The sequence below is a fragment of the Dryobates pubescens genome, chromosome 8 (genome assembly GCF_014839835.1).
Source record: "Dryobates pubescens isolate bDryPub1 chromosome 8, bDryPub1.pri, whole genome shotgun sequence".
Classification (NCBI taxonomy): Eukaryota; Metazoa; Chordata; class Aves; order Piciformes; family Picidae; genus Dryobates; species Dryobates pubescens.
In genome coordinates, this window is record NC_071619.1 from 14,798,823 (window position 1) to 14,811,099 (window position 12,277).

A 12,277-nucleotide genomic window follows, 5' to 3' on the forward strand; every position below is an offset into this window, starting at 1 on the left:
AGATTTGTGTTTTGAACTTGCTTAGAAATTAATAATTAATAGTGTTTTCCCTGTACAACTGGGAAACTGTCTGAGGTGACACAGTTAGCACTTGTTAGACCCAGGCTTAGCGTCCAGAAGGGCATCCTATGAGAATTTCCAGTGTTGATTTCACAAAGCATTTTGTTTTGTTTTGTGCTTATGTTCCACTGAAATACATGTAATTTTCTGACATTGAAACTAAGTGCAATATTTATTGAATCTCATATTTTAGTTTACTTTTTCAGAGCTTTTATATTACTCATTGAAAAATTTAAGAAATACTTTTATGTGGCTGGACTAAGTGAAGATAAGTGAGGCTAAGTTGTATTTTAGTAGCCAGGTAAAGGGGTAAGGCTGGAGAGTTTAATCTTTTGTGCTAATATTCTTTGAGAATGTATCTCCCATATTTTAAATCCATTTAACAAAACCAGAATTTCTCACTTTCAGTCATATTGCAGTGACCCTGACCTTGTTCTGGAACTGAAGAATCTCATTGTAGTATTTGCTGATACTTTGCAGGTACATTCTCTATTAGTAACTTAACTGGAATTCCTAGAGTACAATTTTTCCTTTAAGTGCAGAAATGCAATGCTTTGGGTTTTCTTGAATCATATATATGAATCAAGAACAAAATTACACACACACACAAAAATAATATGTATGTATTTCTTGTGTTGGTTCCTCCTATTCAATATTATACCTTAATGTATGCATTCTGGGCTATCCGTATAGCATACAGTTACTCATATCTGTCCAAAATTCATATTAGCCTTTGTAATTTGTGTATGTTTTTGTCCCTTATAAATGCCTTACTTCTGAAGCAAGAATGTAATGCCAGTTGTCATTAACTCTGTAGCTGAAAAGATCAAATGAACATTGATGGCATATATTCTTACAATATTTAACAACCCGATAAAAAAGATTGGTTATATGAATAAACCACAAGTGTTATAGAGACGTGGGATGAATTTCTTCTTGACAACTGAAAGCATAAGATAAAACAGTTGATAAGAAATAATTTAATATACAATTTTCTAATTGTGATGATGTGTTTAAAGCAGTATAATTTTTTTTCATAGAAATTACAAGATTGAATAATAAGACTCAACTTAGAGTTCTAAAGTGATGTGTGTTAGTTTTTGAAATAACTACTCTTTTCATTTTTATACCTAAGGGCTATGGTTTTCCTGTGAACCGACTATTTGATCTTTTATTTGAGATAAGAGACCAGTACAATGAAACACTTCTTAAAAAGTGGTCTGGATTGTTCAGGTTAGTATTTCAAAATAATTGTGCCTATTGTATTGCAACTATAGGGTTTTTTTCTAACTTCGGGGTTTTTTGATAGAGCTGTAATTCTGGAAGAATTTATTAACTCAGTATTGTGTATGAATTTCTGATAGGACTAAGCTACTAATCACATATAACTAGGAAAAGAGCCATCATGAACTGCTTCTGTATTTAATGGGGAGAAGGAAATTCTCCAAAGGGACATTACTGGAGAAACACCCAGGAAAGAGGCATGTTTTCCTTCATTAGGATCCTAATAATTCTAGGCTATTGCAACAGGGCTTTAGGTTTCTAATTAAGATGAGCTTAATGTTTAAATTTAGCCAATATGTGTATTTCCCTGATAGACCACTAATATTGCCAGTACATCGTCATGATTTTTTAAAGTAGGTTGCTTTCCACCTATTCCATGGAATCATTTGATTGAGTAAATTGTAAACCCAGGAATAGAGCAGCCTCAGACTGTACTCCAAAGCCTGTCTGCAGACAGAGTGTGATGTCTAAATGTGCAGAGATTTTTGTACCATAAAATACATTACATTGCCTTGCAGAGAATTTGTGTACTGCAGAGAACCGAAGGTTCTCAAGCTCTCTAGACTTTAGTGTAGGCATTTGACTAGTAGAAAGGTCCAGAGGGTATCTAGATAACACTGTGACCTAGCTGAAATTCTATGAATCATCTCTCTTGACTCTATGTAGCTGTGGTAGCTAAGTGAGACCCTCTATCTGCTTTAGGGTTAGCAAAGTGTAAGCTAACAATTAGTAAGTACCCTATGGTTTACACTGCTGTATTGTCCTTTGAGTCATACAAATTAAAATGCTCTCAGCTTTTTTTTTTCCTCTTATTAGATACAATAAATTAGCATATACAAGATACTTTCAATTTAATCTGAAAATCATCTGAAATGATGATGATTGCAGTTCATAACTTTTGGAAGCTGCATATCTAAGTGTGATAGTAAAATTTCTATTAATTTATGTGTTTTAATACCGGAGAATACCATACTGTATTTTTTTCACTTCACTAATTCACCAGGGATATTTTTGAAGCAGACAACTACAGCCCTATTCCTGTAGCAAATGAAGAGGAGTATAAAATAATTATAAGCAAATTTCCTTTCCAAGATCCAGAACTTGATAAGGTAAGGAAAATTTTTGTCATTGAAATCTGTGAAAATCTAATTATGGACACTTGGTACCTTAATGATTTTTATAATTAAAAAGCAATTAAAATTTGTAAAGCTATACAGATTAATGGACTAAATTACCTTCTTTGTGTGTAATTATCTAGTCAGATATAAATATGAAAATTAAAGCTTTAGTCATTTGCTCTGTTTGAATGAATAATGAAACCCCATTGTTTTGTAAACAAATTAGTAATAAAATTTAATTGATATAATCTTTATGTAATTATAAAACAGCCTGTCTTTAGTTAAATTTTGTTGCAACTCATTGGGTTAAGTAACTTGTACATGATGTATTGCAAAGCTATGTGTAGAACAGGAATCAGAAACTTCACTTTCTAAATTATTTATTTGAACATGTAGGGAAAACTAAAGATGAAAAGACTGTAACTAATTCTGCTGTACTAGCATTCCAGTAGGGTATTCTGTCATAGCGTCACACATTCTTTCATTGCAAACTCCTTTCCTAGAAATCTGATTAATGCTCTGCCATTCAGACATGGTAATACTGGTGAATACTGATGAAGAAATAACATGATGGAGTATGTAGAAGAGAACTAAATCTAAGAACCACATGATAGTGAAAGTAACTGTTGTAGAGGGAAGCTGGTTTGTACATGATCCATTGCTACAGATATCTGCAAAAGTAAAAAGATACTCTAATTCTATGATTCAGCGGGGATTTATCAGGCAAATGTAACAGCTGCATGTCATTAATACAGCATTGCAGTGAAGATGAAAAATTTTAGGTGGGTTTTATCATAACTTTTGAATAAGACTCCAGGGTGCTTTCTTGACAGTAAGAGTGGGAATTAGGTTAGATTCTGTTCCCACCTCTATCGTCAGCTGGCTATGTGGTGCTAGTAAGTCACTGCACATCTCTCTGTCCCTGTTAATTCATCTGTAAAGTGGGCAAAACATTTTCTTACAAATGTCTGAAAAGAGCTGGAGGACGTAATTAGAAATATGACAGTCTGAGACTTTTCTCTTGCGTCCTAGCAATTTTTGAAACAGTTCAGTTGACTTCAACCAAATTTAGCAAAGGGGCAGAAGTTCTCAAAGATGATTGAGTCCCTGAAAGTTTTGTCAACCAGGCAGTGGAGCAGGGAAGAAAGCATCATTAAGTAGCCTTGTTGAAAGAAAGACTCTAGTGCTACTAGATAGCAAGGAGCCCACCTGGAGTGGAAATTTTGTAAATGCTCCCACCTCAATTCCATTGGTCACTCTTTATAATCTCATCCACTTCACCTCTTTGTCGTTGCCTCAGGCTATGAGGCACCAGGAGGTCCTATTGGGTGGGTTAATTTAATCTACATTCTTAATGTTTAAAATAAAATAAAATTTAAAAATAGCTGTGTAAGTTCAGGCTAGTTGCTGAAGCAGCCTGTGTAGCTGATAGAGATGAGCAGGCACCCCAGAGGACTAATTCCATTTGAGGCATCTTTGATGCCTTGTACAGATCAAGGAGAATCTCACTTTTGAAAATGTCTGTTTCTCTGCATTTAATATAAAATAAGAGAGGAATGTGAAGGAGTGCTTCATTTGTAACTGTGGTTTAGGATAAATTACCTCACATTTTACGGGAAAACTTTATCATAGGAATTGCTTGCAATGCCTTAGGCAAAATTATGATCAGAACCCTATAGGTATTTGACACAACAAATCTAATCTGACTGGACAAAACAGTCATGCCTGCACTCTGCTGTTTAGATTGAATGTCCCAAACTATCATGGTTTGATTATTTTACTCCCTTTCTGTATTCAGAAGTGAAACCATTGGCTTTAACTCTGTTGCGTGTTTTTTTAGCTGCCTGCTATAATAATCAAACTGATAGTGTTGTGCCTTCCTGGAGTGGCCAGACACTGTGGAGGATAAAGAATTGCTTCTCCTTTGATCATTGAAATTATAAAACTCAAGCCTTGCTGAGAGAATATTGTAATAATCCCAAATAGTTGCATGTAATAACACTTGTTTTATCTAAAAATTAATCGTTTCAATCAAATGAGCAGACTTTAAGCAAATTCTGTTTGCTAAACAAAAATGTTTGCTCTCATCGAGTGACATGAAGGTCTGGTACTTATGCCATATGTTTGTCACACCACCTAATTTTAAAGAAAGAGGTACAGTTAGGAGAATGCTAAGGTCTTTTGTCTTGGTTTGTTGCTTTAGCTGCTGTTAATTAATACTTTCTTTTTTTAAAAGAAATTAAAGTCTCCAAGTTTTATACAAGTTGTCAATTTTTTTTCCTCATGCATTAGTGATAGAGTAAACAGAAAATTGTTTTACAGATTTCAGAAAGTATGTATTCAGTGTAGAAATACCTATTTGGCATGTGTAGATTTAACTGAATTTATTTCTTTTTGTCTTTCTAAATACAATAGCAGCTTTAACAACTGAAGTAAGAAACACGATTATGTTCTTGCAGAATACTGGTATTTCTCACATGTTAAACCAAATTGGTGCAAAGAATTCAAACTGTTTTGGTGTAGTGAGCCATCAAGAGAAAGTGATGTGATAGTAAATATACATGCCTGAACATTCTCAAGATGCTTTGAAGAACCCAGATGTGTTGAACTTCTCAAATATTATTTTTCAAATTAGTATTATTTTTTTCAACACTTTGCTTGGCAGAAAATGTTTGTATCCAACTTACTGTTATTTTTTTCACTCTGATTAAAAATAGCTTGAAGCCTGTTATTAAATGTGTTTATAAGCTGCTTTCTACAGAGGGGTCCAAACTTTATTGTAATTCAAATTAGTGGTAGTTGTAGAGACCAATGAGGTCTCCTCTCAGCCTCCTTTTCTGCAGGCTAAATAACCCCAGTTTTCCCAGCTGCTCCTCAAAAGACCTGTGCTCTAGAGCCCTCATCAGCTCTATTGCCCTTCTCTACAGCACCTCAATGTCCTTCTTGTAGTGAGGTACTATAAAGCTATAGATCAATCTAAATAGTTTATAAGCTATTTAAACAGATGTAGAAGTCAGCTCAACACTTACCACTCTGTATTTTATGAAAGACAGCAAAGCTTAGGACAGGTTAAAATACTAATAGTGTTAAGTGGTTTTCTAATTCTTGCATTTAGTACCAAGCTCTCCATAGAATCAATTTCAAGTGTAAGATAGTATCATCTTTTATTTTCACAGCAATCATTTCCAAAGAAGCTTCCAATGTCTCAATCAGTGCCTCAGATTTATATCCAGGTTAAGGAATTTATTTATGCAAGCCTTAAGTTTTCAGAGTCACTTCACCGCAGGTAAGTGACAAGAATGTGACTGTAAGGTGACCTGTAACTTCCATGTGACCTAAATAATGAAATGCATTTTCTTGTATACTTTCTAGCTGTGCTTGTTTAATAATGTGCATGCACTTTACATATACAATTAATTGCATTTAAGCTATGGTGCCCAATGCTACAGCATATATTTCATATGTGTGTACTGTATACAATGTGTATGGGCAGCTTGGCGTGGTAAGCAGTCTAAAACACTGCTGAGTTTGTTAAAAACAATATTGACTGGTTTGAGTTATCTCGAGCTTTTGTTTATTTAACAAAGCATGTAGGATTCAAAAAATACACTTTCATACTGATCATTTCAGAAGTAATGGTGTAGCATTCCTGATTACCTCAAACAGTCTTTCCCTTCTCTGTGTTTTGAGTTTCCTTAGCAGGGATTTCTCCTGCAACAAATCTCGCTGTCTGCATGCTTATTCCCATTTCCATTCCACCTCTTTCTGATGGAAACCATGATTCTCCCATTTGATTTCCTCTTGTGGCCTTCAAAAGCTTAGTTTTAATTACATAAAATAACAGATCTGAAATCTGGAAGGTATTTGTAGCAGGTCACCCATTTCTGCACTGTTAAAGATGTAAATGGCTCGCTTTCACACATTCTTAATTGATACTGTTTATAATTTACACGTACTAATGAGTGCATGTTGACCTCCTTAGTAACTCATTAAACCCCACAAATTACTCTTTCCAAACTGCTGTGTCAATAAACATGTCCAGAATCTAAAAATAACAGGTTTTGCATGGGGTTTGAAATTCAGTTAATGGATAATTTAGTAATTGGAAGAGGTGTTCTCTGTCTTGGATCACAGAAGACTTGGAGCAATCAGAAATTAAATGCACAGAGGGAATTCTTAACATGTAAAGTTCCCTTTGAAGGGAAAAAAAGAATAATATTAAATATTACAGTCAAAGTACATGTACAGCATAGTTATAAAAAATAAACTCCTTTTTTTTCAGCTCAACAGAAATAGATGATATGCTCAGAAAATCTACAAATTTGCTGCTTACAAGAACTCTAAGTAGTTGTTTACAGAACCTAATTAAAAAACCTCATATAGGTTTAACAGAGGTAAGTTTTAAAACATACTCAAAACTGTGGTTTTAAAAACAGTTAGTGGTAAAACTACTCTTGTAAATGTAGGTACACTGTGCTATTGAGATTTATGTCAGAAAAATCAGTAGTGTTTGCTTTATAATTGGAAGTTGAAGTGTGTGAAAGGTTACATTTAAAAAAGCATCAATATCTGTTACACAAATAATAACAATACAGGGTTGGGTCTAGTTAGAGTATAGTTACACAGGGATGCCTTTTGAGGGAGACATGGCAATGAAAGAGTTCTGTGTCCTGTATGATAAACAGATATTTGCAAGAAATTATCCCCAACCTTTTACATCTTTGGTTGCATACAGAGCATGGGTTAAAATATTTTAGTAGGTTTGTGCATGTAGTTTCTTCATCAGGACTCTTTAATTTGTTTATTGGACAGAGTAAGAGAAGGTGAGACAATGAATCACTGTGAATATTCAGTGCAGGTACATGCAATGTTAGTAGACAGCAGGTACCTATTGAAATGTGCTGAGAAGACCTGAAACTGTTGGCATTAAAGCAGTGTTAAATTATGTTGAATGTTATTTTCAAGCTGCAAGAATCTTTCGTATAACTGAAATCCAGAGGAAGATGAGGCAGGAGTCCTAGGAATCACGTATTGCCATGTTAATAAGACAAGCCATGAAATTTTTCTAAGGTGTTTTCTTTGCTTTTGAAATTGATACATGAACGTTTTCAAGGATATAAAAATAAATTCACTAGTATTTTTTGAGGTGTTGCATTATCAAGTCAGTATGCTTCATGAGAAAAATGTTGAAAAGAGAAGACTTTCTTTACTAAGCAGTACGTTAGTGTTCACTAAAACAGTATGCAGTGGGAAGATGCAATATACTGGTATTTCAGTTACTATACATCATGTGTACTGTCTAATTTGTGAACCAAACGTGAATGCAGGTCCTGCTTATAAAAAACATTTATATCATGTACAAACAGATTGTTACTAGTGTTGGGAGAGAAAGGAGTTAGCAGTCTTGGTCTTTAAATTCCCTATTTTTAAATAGGGAATTTTTAAATAGCATGTACTTTGTAAAGACATATTGTTATGGTACAGACTAGTGATTTGGTTTTGGCACTGCATTTTCCTTTATTTTCCATTTTAAAATTCTAAAATCACAATTGGATTTATTTCACTGAGTAGGTGTCTACAGTCTTAATTTTTAAGATGGCATAAATTGGGTGTAAGCTGTAGTATTATTTCTCAGTGGTATTTGAAAGCAAAGTTGAAAACTAACCTGGTGGCAACCTGAAATACTGTAGCATTGTTTCCAAAAGAAGTGTTTACAAAATCAAATTACAATGGGTGAATCAAAAAGGATTTTTACACAAATATTTCATGTCTTGTAGCTTGTTCAAATCATCATAAACACAACACATCTGGAACAAGCCTGCAAATACCTTGAAGATTTTATATCTAACATTACAAATATTTCACAAGTGACTGTTCACACTGCAAGACTTTATGGACTTTCTACATTTAAGGTATGGGGTATATCATCTGTTATATGACTATGCCTGAAAAGTTACATAGAAATCTCTATAAATGAAGCATTTTAAAACAAAAGGATTAGAGGGTGAAACTGCATGCTTTTTTTATTATTGACTCTAAACCAGTTCTGAATGGTTAAGAATTCAGTTGTAACACTGAGCAGGTAAACACTGGGTTTTATGTTATTAATATGATCTGAAATGTGTCAGTTCATGAGAATCATCAATGTTTCCTTTCAGATGCATCTTTTATTAAGTTACAAAATGACAAACTAAGCTCAGCTGCACCAGAAGCTTTCAATAGATTTATGTAACATCTCCCCTTTCTGAATGGAATCAAGCAAACCAGCTAGTTTCATTTTAAATGCTTATATTGTATTTTATCTGGTTTCATTCTATAATAGAAGTATTTTGTGGTGTATTTTCAAATGGTGTAATTTAATAGTACAAAAGCAGTATTAAGAATGTGCCACAAAGCATAAATTATTCAATTATCTTTTTAGAATTCCTATTTTATTTGTGTGTCCTTTATATACAAAATAAGGCTTGTTAAAATGATTACTGTGAACTTCACTGCTTCTGATGTGTGGCAACTGCTTATCTGCACAAGGTGTATTTTCTCTGACATTTTTCAAAAAAAATAAAGGAAATTATAGGTGATGCATACTCAGCAGAGAGAGTCGTAATTTCAACAGCACGGCAGCAATTGTAACAAGAGCATAAAATAATAATAAAATTTAAAATGTTTTGTTTCTGTATATGGCTCCTCACCTCTTTGGGAGGCAAAGTTCTCCTGGTTGTTCTTGAATTTGCCTATACAAAAATTCTGAAGGATTCTGTGGAGAGGAAACTAAAGCAAAAGTAGGAAGTGATGTGTACAGACAGTCACATCTGATGTCCTTGGCAGAACAGAAACCATACCCTCATCTGTGGGGTCTCTCTCCACAATTTACTCAGACCTTAGTCCTTTTTCAGTTGTAAGGCTGTAAAAATGTACTGTTAATGAGAAACCTGCTCATAAAACTGGAATTGCTGAAAACAACGTACACATGTAGTGTCAGGTAACTTGAGATGACTGAGGTTTGTCCCTAAAATACATTGGTCAAAATTCTAATCCTTGCTCAGGCCATTTTATGTCATAATGACCTTAGTAGGCTCTAAAACAAGGTCCAAACATCTGGACTGGCTATGCTGAGTGCAAAGATGGTTTAGTTTCAGGCCTCTGAATGGTTCTGCACCAGAAACCCTCATGTGCTGTGGAACGGGGCACAGGTGTAGAGGTGCTTGGAGGTCCTTCATGTTCTGGTAGTGGTTCAGTGCCAGGTACTTCTTTAAAACACCAGATGACTGTTTCACACCAAAGACCTGAGTTTTGGTATTCATATATATAAAATGTAGCAAAAAAATTTTGCATTGACTGAATCTGGCTGAGTAGCTTTTTTGGTTCATAGTAAAAGCAAATATGTGTACTTGGGGGGTACTTTGGGGTTTTCTTTCTGAAGAGTAATCTTGTACAGATTACCTTGGGGTGTTAAATCACCCAGTACTTTGCCACCTTAGTTTCTTAGTCACAGAAGTTCTTGAAAGAGAAACAAAGTCATCAAGGATACCAAAGCAGCCACAGCTTGAACTTTAGATATTTGGAGTTTTTTTCAGTGTACACTGAAACAAGAGAGAGTGATTTCTTGTGTTTATAGGATGTACACAGTTAATCCTGTTGCAAGTTTTCTGTGCTCCATTTTTTCTTTTGATACAATGTGTACCTTGTACTACAATCATATCCCCTCTGGCACAGAAGTTAAAAGGCGGGTGAGGTGGAATAAGACATCATCATTGTGAAACACTTCATATTTTGCATTGACTGCCAACAATTTTCCCATTAAATGTCATTTTTTCCCATAAGGATTTAATGAATAAAAGTGAGGCAGAAAGCTTCTGTCATAGGAACTGTAGTTACATTGCTCTACCAGTAGTTTTACTAATTTTGCCCTGTTCCTTAAGATCTAGGCTACCTAGTTTATTAGTTGTGCATGTGTGTCTTTGAATTTGCATGTCTATCAATATTTTTGCATATGGTCAATCCACGACCTTTTCATCATTCAAACAAAACACTTAATGCAGCCATAGTTTTTGATTGCATTAACAGTCAGATGTTCTTTATCCTTCACTTTCATTTAGTAAATGCAGTTGAAAGCTTGAGTTATATTTTGTGCTGATTGCTTATGCTGTAAATTATGTTTCCCTATCCTATAAACTATCTAAGTTCTGTTGGAGGGAATCACAGAATATTTTTTTCTGTGTGTAGTGAGCTTACTATCCATGTAGTTTGAAAAATACAGAATGAACACTGACAAACATGAAAATTTTTAAATTATTTTTTTATTGTAAAATTATTTCTCTACTGTGTCTTTCCGTGGAGAACTTGTTAGCACAACATCCTCCACTTATAGTAGAAAATTCTTTTCTTGTTAATCCTTCGTTTCCCTCCCCCCCCCACATTGTAATGAAAAACTGCTTGCAGTTCCCAAACCAGGCCCTCACCGAGTTTGGTATGTTCTGCTGTTATTAAACCCATCTCCTGGTGGCAAATCATGTCACCTCCATTCTTTCCTCTATTCTTTCTGAGTGGTCAAAAAATCCCTTTTATTTGCAACATTGATCCCATTTACATTCCATGAGATGATCTTGTAAGTACATCTACACTGTGGTTTTTTTTTTTAATAGAAGCCTTCAGTCCTACCTCATGGCTACTATTTTAGGGGGCTGTTTTTTCTCATTTTATTTCTCTACACAAGATTTCGCTGTAAGATGTCCTTCAAACTTTCCATGGGTGGAAATGAGAAAAGAGCAAAACATTGGAATTTGATTCATTTTAACATATGAAATAATTATGCTGCTTTTGATATTTGTAGTCATGTTTCCCTGCTTTGGGTAACTATTGTTTTCCTTTGTTTAAAAATCAGCAGCTGCCCTAAGCATAAACAGATGTACTTGCACATCTAGCTGACAAATATTTTTGGGCCCAGGGTCTCAGCGTTAAGCTGCATAATGTCTGTTGGAGAGTGAGATACACAGCATTAAATTCTGTGCAGGGCTTCAGGACATCTGAGGGAAAAGAATTTACCCCTTTCACTTTATAATAGGGGAAAAATCTGATGAACTTTCAAAACGTTTTGATACAATCCTGTTATTAGGTTAAAGAAGAGATGGAATTAATTTGTCTGCGTCTGGGAGTCATCCCAAATCTGAATACTGCTCACACTTTCTTGACTTGTTATGGGATTCACAGTGCTGCTTCTCAGAAGTAACTTTTAGGTTTGAAATCCAGTTGCTTAGCTCTTCATTGTTTTCTCAGGGAACAGAGACACATGCCTTGTTTAAAGTACTGGCAGCATGCTGCTCCATTTGTAAACCGATAACCAAAGCAAATTAAAAGGTAGCCAAAACTAGGCTTCCAAACAAGAAGTGCAGGACTACTCTTGCCCTTGCCAGTAAACAATTTTAACTGGTAAAGATGGTACAACTGCTCTATAAATGATTTAGTTTTTAAACAAAAATCCCCCAACAAACCCAAACAAACAAAAAATCCAAGCAATTGCATTAAAACAAAGTGGATATTTACAAGTCCTATCATTACAGATTGTTGAAACTGGGGTCTCATTGTTAATTAGAAACCTTAAATATAGACTTGACTTTAACTGAAGCTTTTGAAGTCATACTCATCTACAAAATAGTAGATGTCAGCATATTCCTTTATTTGACATGTTAACAGATTGCCAGATTCTTTTGTGTTGGACTGGGAGAGCTGTTCTGTGAAGGCTTTTGCAAGCTGGTTTGGTAGTAAAAATCCTGGTTTTAGGGAATCATACTTTGATATTTATACGTGGCAGGGCCACA

The 12,277-nt window shown here is 34.7% G+C and overlaps 1 protein-coding gene across 7 annotated transcripts in view; it reads left to right on the top strand.

Annotated features, from left to right (window-relative positions):
- Positions 1–12,277, top strand: part of EXOC6 (exocyst complex component 6) — a 92,382-nt gene that overhangs the window by 38,431 nt on the left and 41,674 nt on the right. For all 7 annotated transcript variants that reach the window (XM_054163862.1, XM_054163863.1, XM_054163865.1 and 4 more), the window contains exons 12-17: positions 469–540; positions 1,196–1,293; positions 2,348–2,453; positions 5,639–5,748; positions 6,745–6,856; positions 8,240–8,374. In XM_054163862.1, coding sequence (XP_054019837.1) covers positions 469–540; positions 1,196–1,293; positions 2,348–2,453; positions 5,639–5,748; positions 6,745–6,856; positions 8,240–8,374 — 633 coding nt within the window. The remainder of the gene's footprint in view (positions 1–468; positions 541–1,195; positions 1,294–2,347; positions 2,454–5,638; positions 5,749–6,744; positions 6,857–8,239; positions 8,375–12,277) is intronic.